The 25,881-nt window shown below is 37.9% G+C and overlaps 1 protein-coding gene across 1 annotated transcript; it reads left to right on the top strand.

The window, feature by feature from the left end:
* Positions 1–21,341: 21,341 nt before the first annotated feature.
* LOC128856372 (uncharacterized) lies at positions 21,342–22,147 on the top strand. The gene is made up of 2 exons (XM_054091672.1): positions 21,342–21,497; positions 21,571–22,147. Exons 1-2 carry the CDS (start codon positions 21,345–21,347, stop codon positions 21,910–21,912), a joined length of 495 nt encoding a protein of 164 aa, XP_053947647.1. The 5' UTR covers positions 21,342–21,344; the 3' UTR covers positions 21,913–22,147.
* The last annotated feature ends 3,734 nt before the right edge of the window (positions 22,148–25,881 follow it).

Below are 25,881 nucleotides of genomic sequence, written 5' to 3'. Positions count from 1 at the left end.
TTCGAGGGAGTAGACCAGATCGACATAATCAGACCATACTCCTTCACGACAACACCAGGCCCCATGTTGCACAAGTCGTCAAAGCCGGACTCCTAGAGCTCGAATAGGAGGTCCTTTAGCACACGATGTGGTCTCCGGACCTTGCACCGACCGATTGCTATCTTTTCCGCTCCCTGTAAAAGAATATGAAGGGCGTTACCTTCGATAACAATGTACTTTCAGTTCTTACCGGCTTTGGAAAAATAAATCATTACTCCGAAGATTGCGTTGAGGTATGTGAAAGTGAATGGTGAATGTAAAGGGGAGTCGACTGTCCGATTTACCATATAATATCGAAAAAAGCAGATTGAAAGTTTACTTCTCCTACTTTGCAACGGTTTTAAGTTTAGTAATGCGCACCTTGCATGGTGTGAAGGGATCGGATCAGTGAAGATCAAAGATCTGAGTGCAAAACGAAGAAATTTGTTTTGAATGCGTTCAAGTCTATTGATGGGGATACGGATGATATGATCTCCAAATAAGGACGGCATACTCCAACTTGGGTCAGGCGAGTGAAGTAAATAGTGATCTGAAAGTGCAAGGATCTGTAAAATCGGAAGCAAAACGCCGAATGAAGGCAAGTGTAGAATACGATTTGGCGATGACAAAATTCAAATGACTAAGAAACTAAGGAGTGGAGTCAAATAAAGGGTTTTTCAATAGGTGCGCTTCAACTTTTTTCCGATAGGGAGGGCGAACGACGCAATATTTTTTATTTTTCGCTTGTCATTTGTAAACTTCATTAGTATACATTTTATCATGGAACGCTACACACTTGAGCAACGATTGGAAGTCGTGCAAATTTTTTATGAAAATAATCGTTCTGTTGCTGCTACTTGATCCAGATTTTTTCCAAAAAATCATCTTCAGTGATGAAGCTCACATTTGGCTCAATGGCTTTGACAACAAGCAAAACATGCGTTACTGGAAGAAAGCAATCCACACGTGATTCATGAGGCACCGTTGCATCCCGAAAAAATCACTGTTTGGTGCGGTTTACATGCCGGCGGCGTAATTGGCCCATATTTTTTCGTTGACGAGAACGATCGCCACGTTACTGTGAATGGAAATCGATACCGCGACATGATAAACGATTATTTTTGGCCGCAATTGAATGGTATGGACTTAGACGACATGTGGTTTCAACAGGACGGGGCCACAAGCCACACAGCACACGCTACAATTGATTTGTTGAAGAGTAAGTTCGATGAGCGCATTATTTCCAGAAATGGACCGGTCGAATGGCCGCCGCGCTCGTGTGATTTGACGCCTCTAGACTATTTTCTTTGGCGTTATGTGAAATCATTGGTCTACAGTAACAAGCCGGCGACGATTTGTGAGCTCAGAGCCAATATTGAACGCGAAATTGTTGGAATTTCGGCCGATTTATGCAAAAGAGTGCTCGAAAATTGGGTTCAACGATTGGACTTCGTAAAACGTGCACGCGGTGGTCATGCAAAAGAAATCGAATTTCATAATATACTTAAATGTATATGTTCAAACTCGATAATAAAAAAAAATTAGTTAAAAAAGTCAAACCGTTTGTGTTTTATTAAAAAAAAAAAGTTTAAGCGCTCTTACTGAAAAACGCTTTATTATTCCCAAATCAGTAATTTCATTAAGAGTATTTACACGCGAGTTCTTTAGAAAATATGAGGTAGAGATTAAATGCTGTGGCTTAGAAAATATCGCATGAGAGCATTTCTTCATATTTAGTTGAAGTAGATTCCTATCATACCATGCCATTGAAGATTTTAGAGCTGATTGAAGATTGTATGAATCAGACAGTTAGTACAGTTTTAAAAATTTTTAAGTCGTCTGCATATAAAAGAAGCTCAGAGGAATGGAAACAGTCAGATATAACATTAATACAAATTGCAAGGACCAATGTCTCAAAATGCTTTTCTGAGGGTCACCGGAAGAGGTAGTGAAAAGATACTTTAGCGGCAACAACTACACATTCACGTTTGCAAAGGCACGAGTTTATCCATTTAAGAAAAATAAAGTGAAACCCAGAACTTATTAGTTTAGAGAATAAGGTAGCGTAGCAAATTTTATAGGATACCTTGGAAAAATCCGTATTAACAACATCAACTTGAAGGCTATTATTGAAAGCCCACGTAGAAAAATCCGAAAAAAAGCAAGAGTAGTGACAGTTGACCTACCAGCCATAAAACCACGCTGCTTAATTGATATATTACGTTTAACAGCAAAGTAAACTTTTTGGTTTACAATATACTCAAAAAACTTTGAAACGGTTGAAAGTTTTGAAATAGGCCATTTATTTTTTTTATATTAGAATATTTTTCCAAGCTGTGAATAGAGGTGTAATGGAAATAACTTTCCAAGCATCCATGAATTCTCCACAAACTTAAGAAAAAATGTATTAAAGATTATCAGAAGTGGATGGGCAAAGGTCGAACAATGTTGTACAAAAAATATGATAATGCATCAACATCCACTTGCCATGAGTTGTTGATGTGGGCAATACCATCCCAAATATCATCAACAGTTAACTGGAGAGAACCAAGAGTAATGGAGGAGGCAGTATTCTCTCTGTCATATCTAATTGATTCCAACGCAGCTTCAAAATTGGAACAGAAAAAGTCCGCAAAAGTACTTAGTTTCCTTAGAAGCACACATCCAAGGAAATGCTAGAGCAGGACTCCCTAGATTCCTTTACTGGACTTCCTTTATCTAGATACATATTTTAGCATGCATTTTTAAGTTAGCAAATAAGTTGGTTTTCTTCATTACAAAATGTTTTCTAGGTTGGTGGCCACAGCGGCTTGAGCTATTTTGAAGCTTTACTTTCTTCGACAAATGCTCTATCGGGAAGAGATAATAATTACATATTGCCAAATTAGCTGAATGTTGGTAGAATTGCAACTAAATAATTTACCACTTTATCCGAAATTTACTCACGACTCTACACCGTTTGATTGATTTTTTAGTCGTCTGTTAACGTCTGTTGTGTGGCAAGATCATTGAAGTAAGCCCTCGAAGTCCAACATACTCCCTCAAAGGAACATCATAGACATTTTCTTTTTTGTGAAATCAGCTCTTTTCTGGAAATAATCCACTATGCGGACGACCAGATTTTCATTTTCATTTCGCTCATGCACTAAAAATAATTTAAATTGAAATGAAATTTTAATAATTTAATTTCCATAAAAAAATTCTTTAAAGTTTATAAGGCATGTACCGTTTCCGACGCAAAGAGCAAATAAAAGTTAAAATATTTGGTGGTTTACTGGTTGAAGTGCCGGTCTAGCACTCCTCATAGCACTAAAGCACCATTTTGATACCATTATGAGACCTCCAACAGGCAGATATCTACAGCCAGCCAGAACTGTTGATTTAATGTAGAAGATTGATGGGATTTAGGTTGACGTACTGGCCCAGGCTATCGAAGAAAGGAGCGCCCAGTTACCTTAGTCATCTAGCTGCCAAACCCGGACACTTACAGAGAAAGTACTCAACAGTGTCCTTCTCTCAAAGGTCCCCACAGCTTTTCCGCGTGTCTGCTGATCGTCCAGTGACCAGTAAACACAGCTACGAGTTTGGAAATTGAATGCCGAGGAGTCCAAAGGACTTTCTGAGTCCTTCGTATATCGTATTGGGGCCAAAGGGTTTTCGAATTAGCACATGAAGAAATGGAGATCCATCTTTTCTGCGCTTTCCTGAGAAATAATATGAGCAGCTCCCATCTAACAACTGTTAAGGGGACGCCGATGATCGAGTAGCAGACCCCTGAGGCCAATTCAGTCCCTTCCCTGGCAAGCTCATCAGCAATTTCATTTTTCTCTATGTCACTATATCCTGGAACCCAGATCAGAGAAATGTTGGCTGCACACCCAATTGATTTGATCTCCTCCTTACAGGAGTTGATTAGTTTGTATATTCACCATTTCGTCATCAGAGCCTTGATCGAGGCTTGACTATCGGAGAAAATGTTAATATCTCCCTCGCTCCCGCGTTCGCTAAGCGTTGTGCATGCCTGTAGCATCGCAAAGACTTCTGCTTGAAAAACACTAAGATTAATCGGCAGTTCAAAGGAGATAGATAAATTGTCTGACTTAGAGAAAACCCCTGATCAGATTTTCCCCTCGATCCAATCCTAAAGATAAAGATTTGTAAATCTAATAGAAAAGTCGATCGCAGCTCTTTGTTCCAAACTGTTTTTAAAAATGCAGTACGAAATTATATCAACAGACCTACAAAGATGGTGCAATAACTAAAGTTATGCCCATTCAAATATCATATTTATATCACAATATGGCAACGCTGGAGTAGTAAATTAAATTCGCAAGTATTCCAAAAGATGGCGCCATAGGCCATTTTTATTAAAAAAAATTCGGTTTTATTTGGAATAGAGGTTTGCGCGTATAGAAATAAAAACTCGGTAATACTTTCAAAGACTCAAGTGACAGTACTTTTACCATATTTTTCTTCTTTTATTTTCTGCTGTTTTGTTTTTTGCCGTCAGCAAACATAGATTCAGCTGGATTTGTTGGCTCTATTGCAATCGAACTTTGAATGGACATTTGCGTTCGTCCAAAGGGAGGCTTCCGATGAAAGATTTATATGTGTTTGAAACAGGTGATTTGTGTAACAGTGAAAACACCTTTCACATATTTGATGAATACCACTTATGACTATACTTTACGCGTTAAGTGGAGCAAAATTCCCAGCAATGTATGGATAAAAATAATATCAAAAATTAACGTGATTTTTGAGCCGCTTGAAGCTTGCGCTTTCCCGTATTAGAATTGAATGGGCTATACCTCAAAGTTCTCTAAAAATTCGAATTAAAAATGACAATTTATAGAAATTAGAGTAATTTTTGGAAATTATATAAAAAATTTTGAACTTTGTATAAAAACAAAATTTAAAAAATATAATATAAAAAAAAAGAGTTACAACTTAGTTTGCACCAACAAACAAGCGCCAAAAAGGAGGTGGTATTATTTCTCACTAGAAATTAGCAACCCCAAGAAAAAACTCAGGCAAAATAGCTTAAAGTGCATCAACGATATATATAAGGTATACTTCTCTCTCTCCTTTTCCTCTATGTTATATCTTTTTTCTCTCTCGCGGAACGAAAATGCCCAAAACGTTGCATGGCCTTGAAATTTTACTCTACATTCTCGCTCGTCCATCAACGCCTAAGAAGTTTCACTTCAAAAGCTGTTTCTTTTAATTGTACTTATCCCCTAAATTAAGTCTTCTATTTTGGAACTTTTTATTTAATATTTACCCGTGCCGCCACTCCTTGAAATTTCCCATAGAAATCCTTCGGTCAAATCCACTCTTTCGTAAATTTGGAACTTTGTATATTATAATAAACAAAATTTAAAAATTAAAAAAAAACCAAAAAAAAAAAAACAGTTACAACTCGGTAGGCTAGGTAACAACTTGATAGGCTCGAGTTAAAGGCTAAATTGCTTAGCTGAAGCCACGCAGAGACCATTCTATAGCGAGATACCAGATCAGTTCCTATTTTAGCGAAAATATGCGTAACTTAAGATGCGAATTTAAATAGTCGCTCGAGCCCCAGTTCAGGGATAGATTCGAGTCGTGCAAAACTGAAAGCTCCCAGGTTGCATAGCCTAGTTTTCGAGCGAGCCGAACAGTGACACAGAAGATGCTCCAGCGTTTCTCTTGTAGCCGGCTCATTACATTTCCTGCAATCGTCGTTAAGAGTTAAATTTTTGCTTTTAAGCATGCGCTGCAATCAGCCATTACCCAGTTAGGTCACCAACTAAAGATCTACAGTTCCTTCTATCGAGCGATATAACCGATTTAGTATACCTGCCATCATAAGCGTGTTCACACACGATCCTGGCAACTTTGCAGTTGGTTAGACTAAACCATCTGTTTATCGCCTTTCTCAATAAGTGCTTCTTTAGTTCCGTTTGAATTGTGCGTAGGGGCTTACATACCTGACTTATTTGATTCCTTGCAAATTTCGGCCTTTCTTTAGTTATTCTATTCATTATCTCATTCCCCTCTATGCTTTTACGAGTGTGTGCTGGAACGCGATAGATACAAACCTGCGATTACGACAGTTAGGGAGTGCAATGTCGCGAGATTCTTCCGGCCACGGGTAGATTGGACGCGCTCGAGATGTTCATGCGGTCAGGCTTGGGATTGCTTCACGTCCATTCTGCAGAATCTGTTTGGGGGACGAGGTGTAATCATCTCAGGACCTTCTTCTCAGCTGCCTTGCTCTCATCGGGCAAAGGTTTGATCATCTGGGCTCTCTCTTTTTCGCTAAATATGCGGATATTGCGGTCTTAAATATCACACATCTGGTGAATTTCACCAGCAGCTTGAAGTGGTTAATACGACCGTAAATCGCCCCGGTTGGTCATCATACTCTAATTCAAAGCCTCTCCTTCCTTTTTGTCAACCTGTGTGGTTTTTTCTCTTCTTCTTAATCCTACCCCCCTTGTATGGCATCACAATGGACAAATTATGAATATTTGTCCAAGGGGGCCTCTCGCAAGGGCAGTCATTTCTCTTCACCTAACCTTAGGGAGTTTAAACGACTTCTTGATGCTTAGTTCCGCACAATACAGAGTCCGGCACTCGAAGTGTAACTAACTTCAGATCGCTCGCGCAACACGGACAGCAGGTGTCTGTTAGTTGACTAAATGTCCGTCCAGAGTATTGTTTACAAGCGCGCGGAAGCATTTTGCCGATAGTAAACGCGAAAAAAGAAAATCAGTAATGACACCCTTAACCCTGATACTACGTTAGGGTCTTTTGATGACCCAAATTGCACATAACATCACAGTATTTCTAACTGGTGGAATATATTTGAAAGTTCTTACTACTCAGTGCATCAATTGTTGAAATATATTGAATTCAATTAGCTTTATCGCCATTTTAGGCTTAGAAAATTGGTTATTGCAAGTGCTTACGCATATCATGTTCGGGTCATTTTATGACCAATATCATATTTGTAAAACGAATAGTAAATACTATATATAATGTAATATCCCCTGTTGCAGAGTCATCGTCTGGAACACCTCTCTGTTGTGAATGCTGGAATGCGTTTACAGTTATAATTTTTATATTCAATAACAACGAAACCAAATACTTTCAGTTCTGTGCTAAATATTGTAGTGATCAGTTGCTATTGTAAATCTAAGTTTATAGATGATAGATTTTGATAAAACATGGAATCTAGACATACTGTAAGTATATATAATCTACATTTTTTTTTCTAAATTCATACTAGTATTTATACGGTAAAATTCGTTGTTGTATTTACTTGGCCATAATGTCAGCGTGGACAAATGACTGAGCATGACATTGGTGCATTCTTGAGTGACCTTGAAGACGATGCAAGTGGTGATTGTGATGCTAATTTTGTACTTGAGGAAGACGAATGTTTATCTTCAGAACAATCCATTTCCAGTGGCACAGAAGCCTTCACTTCATTGACCGTAACTAATAGCACAGAAGTTTTTGATAAAGATCGGTTGATAAAGTGGACAACAATACCTTCTTCGCAATGTCTAAGTCGTGCAGCAAGTGAAAATATTCTTCACGGAAAATCTGGAGTAACTTCTTATGTTATTCATCGTATTTCAAAAACTTGTGATACTTTTGATGTATGCCTTACAGAAGCTATGAAAAGGTATATAATTCACTACAGCAATTTGCAAGGAAGTGCTGTTTTCGAAAATTTTCCAGCTGTAGATGCTACTGAATTCGATGCTTACCTGGGACTTCTTATACTTATGGGTATTTATTTACAATATATTTTTCCTATTATAATTGTATAACGGACATATTATTCTTTTAGGAGTCTACCGGTCATACGGTGAAAGTCTTAACTTCCTGTGGGACGAGTTTCATGGACGTCCGTTTTTGAGAGCAATCATGTCTTTGGAGCGATTTAGCAATATTTCTCGTGTACTAGGCAAAGAAGAAGATCAGAAAAAAGCGGAGATACATTTTCTCCTATTCGCACATTTTATGAGCAATGGACTCAAAACTTGCAGTTGCTTTAGGTTCCAAGTGCTTACATATCGATTGACGAACAGCTTATTCCGTTCCGAGGTAGATGTCCTTTCAAAGTATACATTCCAAGTAAACCTGGGAAATATGGCATGAAAGCGTGGATAGCAGCGGATTCTGACACCGCATGCCGGTTCATGCAACATCACAAGAATTGCGTAAGCTTCCAATACACTCAAGTAAATTTTTTTTTTTCATGAAAAAGAAACTGTAGTTTTGTATGTGCCTAAAAAATACAGAATGATTTATTTGCTTAGCACCTTTAACCATAATAGCAACATTTTGGAAGATCATCCAAAAAAAAATCCGGAAATAATTGAATACTACAACTCGACAAAAGGTAGAGTATCCACATTGGACCAAATGGTTCGTACATATTCGTGCAAAAGGAAAACCAATCGGTGCCCAGTTGCCCTGTTTTCTAATTTATTAGATATTTCTGCTCTAAACGCTTTTATAATATGGACCGAAATATATCCTGAATGGCAAAAAAGTAAATTGCACAAAAGGCGCCTATTTTTAGAGCAACTCGGTGAAGGCGTAGTCGGCTTCCTCGCGCAGAAGCCTCTGCATCATTGGTACTAAGAATTCGAGAAGAAGACAGTGCATCACCATACGAATTCGCCTTCTCCAAAACGAAAATGCGCTAGTGAACGGAAAAGATGCAAATTTTGCCCGTAGAAAAAGGAAAAAAAAGACCTTTACTGAGTGCATAACTTGCAAAAAACCTGTTTGTCCGTCACACTGACACACAACCACTCTAACGACGACATATTGCATTGATCACGAGCCTTAAAAATATTTTTGAACTGTACAAATTTGAATTTTCTCAAAAAAAAAATTTGGGGCCAAAATAAGACCCGAACATAACATGTGTATTTTTTTTCTAACATAGTAGCAGGGTTAAAGTAAAAGTTTTTGTTTCTCGCACCTTTGTTCGTTGCAGTGATACTGGTAGCATCGCGAAAAGTCATGGAGGTGGTAATCAAAAGACTGCAACGTCACGTGAAATGATTAAATAAGTGAGTAGCGACTTGAGCGAAATCCCGACGAAGTGCTAATCAAACGGCGAAAGAACTGAAAATATCTGACCGCCGCATACTGAAAAATGAAGCCTTTCCAGATCCAAAAGGCGCATGATCTCACACCAAATTAGCAACCAGTCAGACTTGAGAGAGCGAAGGAGTTGCTTCGGTTGGCCGAAAGCGGTTCATTTCCGAATATTATGTTTTCTGGCGAGAAAACTTTTCAAACTAAGCAATTCGTGAGCTCCCAAAACGATAGGGTTTATTTGGCCGACCGCTCATACGAGAATTTTAATCATCGAGTGGCCACCAGGAGGCATGCCCTGCCACAGGTAATGGTTTGGCCCGCTATAACCGCAGATGGGTGCTCTCCAATCGTGTTCATTGAGCCTGGCGTCAAGAAAAATGCGAAATATTATCGGGAAAGTATTCTGGAGGTTGCTTTGAAGCCATGGGCATAAAAATATTTCGGTGGTAGACCATGGACGTTCAACAGGACTCGGAACCTTCTCACAAAGCTCGAGTGAACCAGGAATGGCTAAAAAACAACGTTCCAAACTTCTTAACGTCCACACAATGGCTCTCAAGAGGCGAATCTGATGGACTATTCTCTTTAGGCCATTTTGGAGAGCAAAGCGCCAACTAAAATATTCTAGACTCTAGAGGCGCTGGAAAAATCCATTGTTTGCGAGTGAGCCAAAATACCTGCAAGTCACATTCGGGCAGCTTGCGATTCGTTTCTGGACCGTCTCAAGGCCATAGTCAAGGCAAAAGGTGGTCATAGCGAGCAAAAGTAAATTGATTCTTAATTTTGTATTATTTTCACACATCTTTTACTTTCAATTGAATAAAAGTAATTTTCCAAACTGAATTCGTGGCGTTTTTAATTGGTTACACTCCGAGTGCCGGACCTTGTACATGCCAACTTGGTAGCTCCCCGCGATACTATTATTTTGAACACAGATGTACATACGTGTGCACATTTTTGAGAAGTTAAGTCTTCCTTTTTGATTTTATATTAAAGCTACCAGTATAAAAAACCGATATGTTGCTATGTTGCATTTAAGGGGAACTTTCTGGTCTTTGTGACCAGACAACAGCCTACCATACAGAGATAAGCACATCCTTCTCATGTTTATGCTACTATATAGCTTTTAAAGCAACATAAAATAAAAATTAAAAAAAAATATGTTACTAAAAATTTATGTTTTAGTACGAGAAAAACTAAAGTTATGCACAAAAAACATAAACAAAACAAAAAAACATATTTTACAAATTCTTCCCTTAATATTCGGACTTAAAATAAAACTACAATAGTAATTAAGTCCAAATTTTTAGCCCACATATTCATAAAATCACAAGTTTAATAAAGCTTCTAATTCTTTGGGATTAGAGGACCAGAAAAGCTTAAAAATGTAATAAAATAAGCGAAGTGAAATCCAAACAGATTTCAGAATTTCCAGCTTGCCACAAGGTTGCCATAAATACACATAGAATGGATACGTACGTATAATATACAGGGTTACCGGTCAAGTTTAAAGCAGTATTAAAGAACTAAAAAACTTAGAAGACTTAAGATAAAATAACTATTAAAACGCAATGATGCATGCACGCCCGAGGGTATCTCGACTGCAAAAAAATGTTCACCCAACCTTTTCCGGTTGTTTAAATTATTAACAGGCAGTGTTTCAAATCGATGCCTCGTTATGTAGGACTATCTGTTGACTCGATTCAAAAAAATATTTGTAGAATGGTTTATCGTTTTGTATAGCTGAAAATAAATGTCATTTTTTCTTTTAATATAAATATAAAATATCGGGTGGTTAAATTTCAAGGGCCGATATTGAATGTAAACCACACCTAAAGGTCAAGTTCTTTTCTGCATTTTATTTAACATTTTTCAATTTCAGATTCATTTAATTTCAACCACGGATAGATACTTAATCGAGCAACACGTTAAAGTTATTCAGGCTTATTATGAAAACGGGCGTTCAAATCAAAATGCATATCGAAGAAAATTATCTTCAGTGATGAGGCACATTTTCACCTCAGTTTATTCGTCAATAAGCAGAATTGCCGCATTTGGGCGAATGATAATCCAAGAGTGATTGCCGAAAAACCAATGCACCCACAAAGAGTGACTGTTTGGTGCGGTTTATGGGCTGGCGGCATCATTGAGCCGTATTTTTTCCAAAATGAGGGCGGTCAGACAGTTACTGTGAATAGTGTTCGCTATCGTGAGATGATACTTTTTATGGCCCGAATTGGAAGATAGAGATGTGGACGATATGTGGATTCAACAGGACGGTGCCACTTGTCACACAGCTAACGAAACAAATGCTCTTTTGCGCGAAAAATTTGATGGCCGAATGATCTCGCATCGCGGCGGTGTCAATTGGCCGCCAAGATCATGTGATTTCACACCGTTGGACTTCTTTCTTTGGAGTTATTTGAAAGCAAAGGTGTATGTCGATAGGCCAGAAACAATTCAAGAGCTAGAGGATGAGATAATTCGACACATTAACGGCATAGAACTTCAATTATGCCTCAGCGTCATCGAATATTTGGACCATCGGATGGAGGTGTGCGACCGAGGCCGCGGCGACCATTTGACCAATATTTTGTTCTGTACGTAATTGAATCAAATCAATATTATCGTAGTAAAGAAAAATGATAATAGTTTGTAAAAAAATTGTATTTTATTCAAAAGCTACACCCGCCCTTAAAACTTAACCACCCTTTAGTTCCCATACAACATTTTTTTTATAATATTAAGTAGGAAAATCTGAAGGAAAAATCGAAAACTCAAATTTTATCAGGCGTCCATTTTTCGCTATCTTTACTTGGTTCAAATTTTATTGACGATTTTCATTGATTGGTATGCTTTTTAACTAAAAATTGGATCCTTGAACTAACATTTAAAGAAAAGTTGAGATACGCATAGAAAAAATATTGTTTTTAAATAATCTTTTAAATCGAATATCTCGAAAACGATTAAGTTTTGGTTATCATGTCATATAAAGCAAAAAATATAAATAGTTGACGCGTACACTTCAGTCAGGAGTTTAGCCGAGCTCCTCCTCCTATTTGTTACGTGCGTCTTGATGCTGTTACACAAATGAAAGGACCTACAGTTTTAGGCCGACTCCGAACGGCAGATATTTTTATGAGGAGCTTTTTCATAGCAGAAATGCACTCAGAGGGTTGCCTTTGCCTGCCGAGGGGCGACCGCTATTAGAAAAAACCTTTTCTTCAGTTTGGTTCTTCACTGAGATTAAGGTTCTCCTTGCCGTTTGGTTTTTATGGGGTTCTATCATGCCATATATAACCAAATGAAATAAAAATGACCTAAATAGTAATTTCCTAAGGTATCTTGAACAACTTTCGTGTAACCCTGTATACAAATACAAATGCACAAACATATTAAACGAAATGAATGATTTAATAATGCCAAAATGTCATAAATTTCTTAATCGGCCATAAAATTGCAGGGAATACAAATTCATGTAATAATGCAGGCAGATAGCCAGACAGGTATACATACATACATGCACATACATATACATCCCTGTACAAACATAAATACTTAAGCTCCAAAAGAATACATGAATTGAAACCTACCCGATCACTTCTGTTTACGAGGACTTGAACGGCACATAAATTGATTTTTATTAAAATTTCTCAAAAACGCATAAAATGGCGAGAATTAAGAAACAAGTAAAGGATGCGATATACTACACGAATATTGGTGATGTCTGTTGGCGCTTTCATAGCAATGGCAACATTTGTGGTGAACATAAAATAAAAACAAATCGTAAAAACACACATTGCCGCAGTTTGCTTATCTCTACACAGCAGTGGCAAGTCCAAGTAGTCAGCAAATATTCTAGTTTATGAATCGATGGAAAAAGTAATGCTAGTCCGCGAGTGACTAGAATTGTACTAGTTGCAAAATGACCAATTAGAGGGTATATGCGAAATAAATGTGCTTGTATAACATTTGTTGTTATGCTTTTAAATAACAATTTTTAATAATTTTGCATTGCTTAGTTTCAGAATAAACAAAGTTTAGAAAAAATCAATTAAAAACAGTGCGTGTAGGGTAGTACACATAACAGAAGTGAAACTTTCAAGGCAGACAAAGAAAGAGGGAGAATTCCGAGAGAGAATGAGAGAGAGAGAGAAAAAGAGAGAAAGAATAAATATCTAAATAAATTCGCAGTATTTGCAGAGAATACAAATAGACAAAATTTACAAAAAACGGAGAAGTGTCGACCGGTGTAGGTAAACGCCGCGCACAAACCGTGGCAACAACGCGCACTACTCCAAACGTTTATCACCCCCAGGACCGCAGCAACGGCACAAATAGCCGCAAGGCATTACCAATAAATCCGATGCCGGAATGAATAGCACATTATAGTATGCCCAAGCGCTGGCCAGGAAACGGAAATAAGCACCAAAAAGTAGGCACAAAAAAAAAACGCCAAAAAAATTGGGGCCAAAAAACGCCCCAAACAGTAGGCACCAAGTATATATAACGCCAAAAAGTAGGCACCAAAAATATATTTCCTTCATGTTTCCACCAACAAACAAGCGCCAAAAATTAGGCAGTGTTATTTCTCAATAGAAATTAGCAACCACAAGGAAAGTGTATCTTAGATGTATATAAGGTATAGCTCTCTCTTTCCTTTTCCTCTATGTTATATCTTTTTTCTCTCGCGGAACGAAAATGCCCAAAACGTTGCATGGCCTTGAAATTTTACTCTCCATTCTCGCTCGTCCATCGACGCCTAAGAAGTTTCACTTCAAAAATTAAGTTTTCTATTTTGGAAGTTTTTATTTAATATTAATCCATGCCGCCACCGTCCTTCAAATTTATCGTAGAAATTCTTCGGTCAAATACACTTTTTCGTAAATTTGGTAAAGTATTTTTCTTGTGTCATTCATTTGATAATCGGAAGAGGAAAAATATATGCCAATTACTCGTACAAGCTTTTCACAGAAGGTCGAGAAGATGTGAATGTCGACGCTCGCTCTGTACACCCCTACACATCAACAACCGATGAAAATTTTCAGCAAGTGAAGAAAATTGCTATGGAGAATAGTCGAATCACAATTTGAGAAGTTGCTGAGGATTCCGGCATATCGGTTGGCTCATGCATTGCAATCTTTTCGGAAATTTTTGGCATGAAGCGTGTGGCAGGAATTGTTGAATGACGTTAACGATGATCTCGATTTGTTTATGACATGGACACCAAACCCTAATCGTCCCAATGGATGAGTCCAGGAGAGCCAAGACCAAAAAAAAGCACGCCAAGTTCCATCAAATGTCAAGATTTTGCTCACTGTTTTCTTCGATTACCATGGCGTAGTGCATCAGGAGTTCCTACCACAAGGTCGTACGGCAAATAAGGAGTTTAACCATGAAGTTATGCGCCGTTTGCGAGAAGCAATACGAAAAAATGCACAGAATTGTGGAAAAAAATGCATCATAATAATGCACCTGCTCACTTATCTTTACTTGTAAGAGATTATTTGGCCAAAAACAGCACTGTATGACTCATCCACCGTATTCACCAGATTTGGCCCCCTGCCACTGTTTCCTGTTCCCAAGATTGAAGAGACCCATGAAAGGACGGCGTTTTGCGACGATTGTAGAGATAAAAACCGAATCACTGAGAGAGCTCAAGGAAATACCGAAAAGTGCATATCAGAACTGCTTCGAGGATTGGAAAGAACGCTGGCACAAGTGTACGAGTATTACATCTGAGGAGACTATTTTGAAGGAGATAAAATAGAAATTGATGAATAAATAAATATTTTTTGAGAAAAACGAAAATTTACCTTATTTTTTGAACACTCCTCGTTTACCGGCATTCTTAATGCAGACATAAGAACAACGAGGTTTGTCTTGACTCTCGTATTCCCTTTTCAAAAAAAAAAATAAACAAATAATTAATAAATGAATACAATGCGAGAATATTTCGAGCATATGCATGTATGCGCTAACATACACACGTACTTGCATATGGATTAATAAATTTATTGGTATGCACGTATATACAAGTATGTATGTACATATATATTTGCAGATATGCATATTCATATGCTAAGTAGCTTGACTTGCAAAGTGTTGACCACGTCAGTAATGAACGAAGAGTAGTAGAGAGTAAAAATACAATAAAAAGAGTGCATAGATATTAGGGTGGTCAACAAAAAATCGACGTACTCAATTTTTATTACACCATTTCACAGAATTTTTGTATATTGGAGAAGAAAAGACACGTATTTTTTTATAAAATTCATATTTTTGCATGAAATTCAAAAATTCTTTTAAGATGTTTCGGAGTGTCCGATTTGAGTCAATTATGCACCGTTTGTTGTATAGTTTATTGACATTTTAAGCGTAGATTCATAAATACAAATGTGTGAGCCGACAGAGTAGACGTGTTTTTGAGTAGTTGTAGTCTAATCCGTATTTCTATTTAATCCACTGGGTGTTAGTTTGCTAGAAAGCTACATACGTAAATCTTTTGTAAGCGGTTCTGTTGTCCGGGTAAATCAAAATCAAAATAAAGTTTAAGGTAGTACATGGGAAATACTACAGTCTGATTTCCATCCGAAAAACATACCTTTTTTTTAAAAGTCCGCCATTTTGTTATTTTTCCAAAAAAATTTTCCCATTGTAGCTCCTGCCAGAATGACACGCCTACAGAATAATAATCAGTTTAACTTTTTCGTTTCAGATGTCCTGAAGAGCCCAAATCTTGTTGACAAGCCACCTATCTTTTTTAAGACGCTTACTTCGGTGACACACTACTACAAAAAAATATGTAAAAAAAAAATCGTTTTTGTACACTATTTGATGTGAATAAAAAAACTAGGGTCTGTCAGACTCACGCACGGTAGAAGTGAAACTTCTAAGTTGGTTGTTCCATGCATGGGAGCCCCGGTTTAGATCTCTCCCCCTCTCTCGTGTTAAATTCAGGTCTTCATATTTTTTTTTCTATATCACTCCACATAAATTTGTACTATTTATTTTTGTCCTTATTAGCTTCAAATTTGACACTTGGGTGCAGTGTTGCACTTGACGCTGACATTTTTTTGCACTTCCAATGGTATTTTTTGCCTACTTTTGGCGCGTTAATCAATTTGCTTTGATCACCGAAACGGTTGAAATGTCATTTTACAACCTTCTACTTCAACTATCGTCACTCGTTTGGCAAACGCACTCATTGTATCGCTTCGTCTCCTCCATACCTACCATCTATTTACTTCACAGCAGTTTCTTATTGCTTTCCCGCTTACACACATTCAATCGGCGCTTTATCTGATACTCACACACAGCACTCATTTGCACGGGCTATGGCTATCTATAATACCCGTTGTCGGTTGTCGATTGTCGGTTGCCTGCATGTCGCCAGTCTACTTCAATGCTTACTTGTGTGCTATATACATTTCAGTTCATATTATTTCGAAATTATTCGCTACAGGGTGTGCTAGAGACGTTTGCATTTTTGCAGTGGTTTATCTTCTAGAAGAAGAAGGCCAGACGAAGTATTTCGTTGTGTAACTAAGTATTCTTCAATAGAAATTTGTTCAAATACCAGTGTCAAACTAATTTTTAAAGCGAAAATCCTCTATTATAGTCTCCACACGCTATTTACTTGTATATAAAAGAGATAATTGCGGAACATAACATGCATATACAAATTAATGAGAGAGAGCGAATAGGCGAGAGTGGGAAGGAGCAGCTGCTCCTTGGCCCCACCCATTTGACGGATTTCGGTAACGCTCCGAACTTACCGTTTCACTCGCCTATTTTCAATCTGCCTTGGGGCCCCCGACGCGCCTAAAGAAGTTTCACTTCAAATATGTTATTAAATCAAAACGATCGCATTTTATTTGGTCTTGAAATACTGTGAAAAACCCTTGCTATTTCACCTGTTAATATTGTTTCAAACTCCTTTAGTACAAAGTAAGTCTCTTAGTACCGATACATCAAGCGCTGCTCTCAATGCATGGTTTGCGAAATTTGAGAGTCGCCTAGAATCACAAAAGCTGAGCATGATTGAACAGTTAACGTTACAATTGAGAGAATTCGAAGAGCGAGTAATGGAGCGGTTCAGTGAGTTGTCGGCAGATGTTATGAACAGTTAAGAATATGGAAGAGCGCATAACAAAACGGGACTGAAATGGTATGTGAGGTATGCACTTACCGAACAATTATATGTGTATGAGAACAACACAATATCAGCAGATGTGATTGTTAGTGGGTTGCCTACAAGAAAAGATGAGGACATTCTCAATGATTTCTCAAAGCTGTGCTAAACGCTGCAAGTAAGTGCGCACACAGTGACTGACGTATCGTAGTCCCTTACCGCAGCCTGTAGAAAGCACAAAATTGGGCAAAACTTATCGCGTAGAGAAGAACTGCGTTCTTTTTGTTACATACATATTTACAAAATACATCGGTTTGTGTATGTATGTGTTTAGTTGTATCTACACAATGTTGCCATTGATATTTTTGCATACAGACTTTTTCACACATTCGCGTTATCAGTTACAGTTTTCATTGTTTAATAAACCAAAGGCAAACACCAACAAATGCAAGTAGTTTATTTATCTATCATTAACATTTTTCAACAGTGTTTTTAAGTTATTTTAATAAAAATAAAAATTTTTCTAGGTTTATTTTGTAAATGATTTCGAAATGTGCTGCATGGCAACACCGTGTGGTGAGAGAGCAATCAGCTGGGTCGGAATTACGGAATTTTTTTAATAATCGTGAAATAAAATCTACGGTACTACGATACGGAAGGAAGGAACTTTTCGTTTACATGGGGTTCTCATTAGTTTGATCGAAACAGCTGAGTCGGAATTGCGTTTACGCGCTTCACTGTTTTCAGCATTAGCTTTGTCTTTTGTTATTGTACAGTTTTGTTAGTCTCAGAGTTTTAGTTCTTTCTTCATGACATTTCCTAGCCTGTTCTAATATAATTAAACGAAGTGTTTATAATTTTGCAAAATATACATTTTTTAAAAATTAGTTTAATATTTCACTCAGTTTTATTTAGCTTTAGTTTTGTTTAACATCTGGTCGCTTTTCTCGCAATCGTAGTTGTTGTTGGTGTTCTTCTGCTTTCAGCAGTCAAATCTCTCTCTCGCTACTGCAGTGTTGCCTAGCTTCGGATATAAAAACGCCCTAAAATGTCCATTTAAAGAACACAAAACACCGAATTTTTATTGAATTTCTTAAAGAACTTTGTATGCGTGACAAATTGCCTTTAAAATGTGCGTTTTTTTAATAAATGTGTTACGGATATGTCGGAATTATCGTTCCGTTACCCGACCATGACGAGGTGAGAATAGCAATATCACGGCTAAAGAACAACAAAGCCGCGGGCGCCGACGGACTGATGCTGAGCTATTCAAACATGGCGACGAGGAGCTGGTAAGGTGCATGCATCAGCTCCTATGCAAAATATGGTCGGATGAAAGCATGCCTGCCGATTGGAATTTAAGTGTGCTCTGCCCAATCCATAAGAAGGGCGATCCTGCAATTTGTGCCAATTACCGCGGGATTAGTCTTCTAAATATCGCCTATAAGGTTCTAGCGAGCGTATTGTGTGAAAGGCTGAAGCCCACCGTCAACCAACTGATTGGACCTTATCAGTGTGGCTTCAGACCTGGAAAGCCTACCATCGACCAAATATTCACAATACGCCAAATCTTGGAAAAGACCCATGAAAGGAGAATCGACACACACCATCTTTTCGTCGACTTCAAAGCTGCATTCGACAGTACGGAAAGGAGTTACCTGTATGCCGCTATGTCTGAATTTGGTATCCCCGCAAAACTAATACGGCTATGTAAGATGACATTGCTCAACACCAGCAGCGCCGTCAGAATTGGGAAGGACCTCTCCGAGCCGTTTGATACCAAACGAGGTTTCAGACAGGGTGACTCGCTGTCGTGTGACTTCTTTAACCTGATGTTGGAGAGCATCGTACGAGCCGCAGAACTTAATCGCTCAGGCACAATATTTTATAAGAGCGTTCAATTGTTGGCGTATGCCGATGATATTGATATCATCGGCCTTAACAACCGCGTTGTTAGTTCTGCCTTCTCCAAACTGGATAAAGAGGCAAAGCGAATGGGTTTGGTGGTGAACGAGGACAAAACGAAGTACCTCCTGTCTTCAAACAAACAGTCGGCGCACTCGCGTATCGGCACTCACGTCACTGTAGACAGTCATAATTTCGAGGTTGTAAAAGACTTCGTTTATTTAGGAACCAGCATTAACACCGATAACAATGTCAGCCTTGAAATCCAACGTAGAATCTCTCTTGCCAACAAGTGCTACTTTGGACTAAGTAGGCAACTGAGCAGTAAAGTCCTCTCTCGACGAACAAAACTAACACTCTACAAGACTCTCATCATGCGCGTCCTAACGTATGGCGCAGAAGCGTGGACGATGACAACATCTGATGAAGCGACGCTTGGAGTGTTCGAGAGAAAGATTCTGCGTAAGATTTTTGGACCTTTGCACGTTGGCAACGGCGAATATCGCAGGCGATGGAACGATGAGCTGTATGAGCTTTACGGCGACATAGACATAGCGCAGCGAGTAAAGATCCAGCGGCTTCGTTGGCTGGGTCATGTCGTCCGAATGGATACAAACGCTCCGGCTTTGAAAGTATTCGATGCGGTACCAGCTGGTGGTAGCAGAGGAAGAGGAAGGCCTCCTCTGCGTTGGAAAGATCAGGTGGAGAAGGACTTGGCTTCACTTGGTGTGTCCAACTGGCGCCGGTTAGCACGAGAAAGAAACGACTGGCGCGCTTTGTTAAACTCGGCCAAAATCGCGTAGGCGGTTATCGCGCCAATTAAGAAGAAGAAGTTATGGATATGTACAATTTACTTTATGAGTTTTTTTGTTAAGCGAAACTCTTTTGTTAAGGAAACGTCGTTTTTGCTATATTGAGGTTATGTAACTAGATAAGATACTCTTTTCGTAAAAATGTCATTATGGTTTCTTTGGTATTTTCTGGTATTTTTTGGCTTATTTTTACAATAAATACACCTCTTGATGCCCTATGTCCCACTAAACGATTACACCTCTATGGCTTAATTCGCATTCAGTGAATTCAAACGCTTTTTAAAATGTGAAAAAGGTTTTCAATCTTAAGAAGAGTTGAGAGAAGAAGATTTAATAGTCTTGCATAACCTTAAAAGGAACAAAATATTAAATTTGCACTTTCAAAATACCAAATTTTAGAAGAACCAACTAATTTTCATTAGCACTAAAATCTTCTAGAGTGGCCTTTTTTAACCTTCTTTTGTATAATAATACAGTTTTTTTAATTAAGGATTCGGTAGCTTTGAATTAAAAAAAAGACACGAAACTTAAAAATTTCGCATTTTGGGTATAAAAAAGCACTAAATTTATTGCGAAGAGCAAATAGTTGGCAACATTGCACAACTTTTGAAGCTCGACTGGAAATTACTCAGCAGATTATTCTTGTCCAAGTAGCAGGTAATTTGTCGCGCCAAACATTTTTCAAAAACTTTCGATAGGGCAGGTGCTTATTGGTCCATAGCTATGCTTAAAATATTTGAAGATGTTCGCCCTGCTTATGATAAAAACTACCTAACAGCGCTAGTATTTATTTGATTTTTTAAAGGGTTTTGATACTATTGGTCACAACATTTTGCTGCAAAAATTGGGTTATCTCTATAAGTTTGGAGCATTTTCTCTGCAACTAATAAAAAGTTACCTTTCGAATCAGCTACAACAAGTTAAGTGTGGTGATAACCACTCAAGCCTTAAGCCAATTACATCAGATGGGCCGCAGGGCTCTATTTTAGGCCCAATTTTATTTTGCATTTTTATTAATGACATTGTTGAGTGCTGCCAAAATTCGACGATTCATCTCTATGCTGACGACTCTTGGATCTACCTGTCAAGGCCAATATGTCTTATTGAAGATTTGATAGCAAGGCTTAATGAAGACCTCAATCGTATTTCTAACATTTTGTATTTTATATTGAGAAATAATAAAAAAAAAATAAATGAAATGAATGAAATATTTGCATGCTCTGTTTTTCCAAAATCATATCGGCATCAAATAAGGTGTGAGTGACTGTGTGAACATTCATATGTATGCCATTATACCAATACATTCAAATTTACATTCGTGCATACGTGCGAGATTGAGCTATTGCACTTGCATCGATGAAGAACTTATGAATGCAGTCAGTCAGTTCTACTTTGCGAATACATTGGGAAAGATGGTTTCTGCGCTTTTGATATTTTTCACCGTAACTTCAAATATTTGTGATATGCAGCTGTGCTACGAAAGGGAACGATATTCGTATATCAGTTACGAAATTAATGAGGTAGAATAATTTCTTTCTTCATTTGCCATAAATTCATTATTCACAATTAGTGAGAAATAATTTTTATGCACAGGTCATTCAACGAAGTTCTTTAAATCAGCAGTGCGTTATCAATTCAACATTCATGGAAGTTATTGCGTTTGATCAGGAGCAGCTGTGCGATATGCAAATTGAGGACGATCAATGCTATGCACAACCTGTGGAGGAGACAACCAAGGAGTGGACAGCCAAGGAGGGGGCAGCTAAGGAGGGGACAGCTAAGGAGTGGGCAGCCAAGAAAGGGACAGCTAAGGAGGGGACAGCTAAGAAGGAGACAGCGAAGGAGGAGACAGCTAAGGAGGAGAAGTTAAGTAAGGATGACGGCGCACTGGCTTTGATACTATTGCTTTTCCTTGGTATATTATGCAGTCGTTAACAGTCGTTCTCGTTAAAGTAATAGAAACCCTTTGACAGTCGTGCAAGATTTTTTTGAGCTATACAATGGGGTTGGATATTTGTCTTTATTAGAAACAATGGGAAGTAATAAAGAAAAGTATACAGCATTTTGCCTTTTTTGCCATTTTATATGGGAATACTGAACAAAATAGAAATAATTAGGTTTTATATGAAATAAAAATAAATTCATTTTATACCGCCACAACAATAAAATTAATCATCTGTCTTTCATTTTCTTACATAAATACGCTGTGTATACCGAGGAAACCGAGTTTTGTTAGAGGTGGAAATACTGGTTTAATATTTGACAATGGTCGAAAGTGTTTTATTAATTACAATTACAATTTTTCTTTACATCGCTAAGGAAATTTGTGAACACCCCTCAAAAAAATTGTTGCTCTTTTGCGCCGAACTAGTCCGAAAGAAATTTTGTTTGGCAAAACTTTTCTTTACTACCACGATACATTTGAATGAAGGGCGGAGAGGGAGGGGGCGTGGCACCACCCACCACGCCCATTAGAAAGAGCAAGGTCACACCATTATAACTGTGAAAGTCCCAACCTCCTAGTGTCCCTATAGACCTCCTAGGAGAAGTTTAAAAATTGGGTTTTTCCGACCGCATTTGCAGTTTGTACTGAAATACAGTTGAAGAGAAGAGTATACAGCAGTCGTCAACCCAGCAAGCATTTAACTTAGGTTTTATATTTCGGCCGTCGTAGCCGAATGGGTTGGTGCGTGATTACCATTCGGAATTCACAGAGAGGTCGTTGGTTCGAATCTCGGTGAAAGCAAAATTAATAACAACATTTTTCTAATAGCGGTCGCCCCTCGGCAGGCAATGGCAAACCTCCGTGTGTATTTCTGCCATGAAAAAGCTCCTCATAAAAAAATATCTGCCGTTCGGAGTCGGCTTTAAACTGTAGGTCCCTCCATTTGTGGAACAACATCAAGACCACAAATAGGAGGAGGAGCTCGGCCAAACACCTAACAGAAGTGTACGCGCCAATTATTTTTTTATTTTTTTTATATTTCATAGCACTTATGAAAACGTTGTCGTAAAAGTTATGAGTCCCGATGGCGAAAATTTAGGTAAAAAATTGTCCGATTTTGCATTATTTCACTATTTATAATTTTTTTTTTTTTTAAATATATGTTTTTGTAATATACATGTATATTTGAAATCAAAAAAGCGCCCCTATAAATAATAAAAATAATATATTAATAAAAGAATTGTTCCCTTTTGGTTGACTGGGTTTTTCTTATTTCGCTTTGTTCTTCTCTCTCTCATCGTTCGTTTGACAGTTCGCTCCTCAAATTTATTCTGCACGGTTAGAAGACCATTTGTAATAATAGAATTTTAATAGAATTTGGACTATTATTTAGTAAAAATAGCTTTAAATCGAATCTTAATGTAATAAAGAATGTTTATAAGTGATTTTGTTACTTTTCTGTGTTTGTATTTAAGTGAAATAAGCGTCTGTAATAGGGCATTTTTTCAAGCTTATGCAAAAAAGAGGAATTTTTGACGTTAAATTTTGCTATTAATTCTTAATTTTCATTTACAAAAAGTAATATAAATCAAAAGGCTGATATAGTGACTACATTTGCGTGTTATAAGTTTTAAATTCGGTCCACGCACTTAGACATTATAAGCAAATATATCGTGGTAGAAAAGGAAAGCACAACCATTTTTTTTTCTCATATTATATTTTCGTAAGAAAAAGGTGCTCTCCCTACGATGTGGATAGGCTGCATTAGCCTAGCCGGAGCTTCCGAAACACACAACTGCACGAGAATGCAGATTGAAGATTGCTAAACTCATTGCAAAACTTATCGCAAAAAAATGGAATAGATATTGGGGGTATACATACATACATATATAACATGCACATATACTTACATGCATATGCCGCCACCTCATACGGGGGACTCCCCGTTTTGATGGGTATGAGAATCGTTGCTGATTGAAGTCGCTGCACAGTTGCATTCGTTTGTTGAAAATGAAACACTTTACGATTAGCGAGCATGCATGAGATAAGCTTTTTACTTCTCATAGTTTAAATACACTGACGACAGCAGACTGCAGGTGGCGTATACATACATACACACATGTGCTCATTAGACTGGCCGCAGCTTGTATGGAGAAAAATAAAAATTGAAAATCCAAAAGTTTTCGGGTCGTAAAACATGAGGTTAGATGCAATAAAGAACGGTATATTTTTTCAGCCCGATCCGATGATGTCTAACCGTGCCCATTTGATCCCAAAGTATGGAAAATTTGAAAAAATCACAATTTTTCCTAATTTTTTTTTCGTTTCCAATTTTTTCGTTCGAATCTTATATTCATTGATGTGATGTGATTTTAATTAATGATCTTGTTTACTTTATAGCGGTATGAACCAATTTATATCGCGAAAGCCACCTGACAAAAGGTGCTTTCAGCACACATAACTGATTAAAGATACGTGGAAAATATGTCAGCGTCAGTTGAGTAATAGAAATTGTGTTTTATGAACGGTGTGTTGAGTCAGCTGCTAAATGAAATAATTATTTTTAAATTTTATGCAAAGGTACTTTTTAAATAATTTTTCACACTTCACTATAATAATAAAAATAAAAATTTGTTTCATAATCAACACTTTGGTGATCACTAAACAATTCATCAACTGTTGTGTTCGCTGAATACGCTAAAAGTTTTGAATTTTTACTCGACATTTGAATTAGTAGTCTTTGACATTGCATTTTTATTCAGTTTCAGTTGTCTTATGCGTTTAATAGTACACAAGTAATTAGTTAGTGAAAAAATTAGTTCAAAATCATTATCAGGCATTCCGAAAAAAAGATTACGTTCTGAGCAAAAAATATTTCTTGTGGGTGAATGTGAAAGTGTTATTTTGGGGGCCAAGTTGCCATCAATGAAACAGGTGTTCCAATTATTGTTTTACAAAATGAGGCACGAAAACTTGACTTTGGAAAGCAGTATGAAATACACGATTGGTGCCACGATTGAATTTTGGAAAAAAGCTAAAATTCCCACGGCGCAAGAAAAAAATTGTAATAGGACTATGAATAAGTTCGTTTCGGTTTTACAACAGATGGCGTAACTTGATTATTATTCCATCGATCCACATTTCCAAACATTCATTGGAGAGCTACTGTCGTAAGGCACAAACGTCAGTATAAGTTTTTTATTTGAAGCGTAAACAACAATATTTTTACCACACTTGAAAATGTCGAATTTCGTGCCAAATAATGTGTTTTTGCGGGGAATTCTTCTTCATTATTTTAATATGAAGAAAAAAGCAGCCGAAAGTCATCGTATCTTGGTGGAAGTTTATGGTGAGCATGCTCTATCTGAGCGAACGTGCCAGAAGTGGTTTGCACGCTTTAAAAGTGGTGATTTTGGCTTGGAAGACGAAGAACGCGAGGGTGCGCCGCCAAAGTTCATGGATACCGAATTGGAGGAATTGCTCGATCAAGATCCGGCTCAAACGCAAGAAGAGGTTGCAAAAACTTTGGGAGTTGATCAATCAACCATTTCCAAACGTTTAAAAGCCATGGGAATGATCCGAAAGGTAGGCCATTGGGTGCCGTATGAATTGAAGCCAAGAGACGTTGAACGCCGTTTTATGGCATGCGAACAACTGCTTCAACGGCACAAAAGAAAGGGTTTTTTGCATCGAATTGTGACTGGCGATGAAAAGTGGGTCCATTACGACAATCCAAAACGTCGGGCAACGTATGGATACCCTGGCCATGCTTCAACATCGACGTCGGCGCAGAATATTCATGGCCTGAAGGTTATGCTGTGTATCTGGTGGGACCAGCTGGGTGTTGTGTATTATGAGCTACTGAAACCGAATGAAACGATTACGGGGGATGTCTACCGACGACAATTGATGCGTTTGAGCCGAGCACTGCGAGAAAAACGGCCGCAATACGCCGATAG

This window comes from Anastrepha ludens, chromosome 3, assembly GCF_028408465.1.
Source record: "Anastrepha ludens isolate Willacy chromosome 3, idAnaLude1.1, whole genome shotgun sequence".
Taxonomy (NCBI): domain Eukaryota; kingdom Metazoa; phylum Arthropoda; class Insecta; order Diptera; family Tephritidae; genus Anastrepha; species Anastrepha ludens.
The sequence above is the reverse complement of the archived record's forward strand: the minus strand, read 5'-3'. Positions and strand labels throughout refer to the sequence as shown.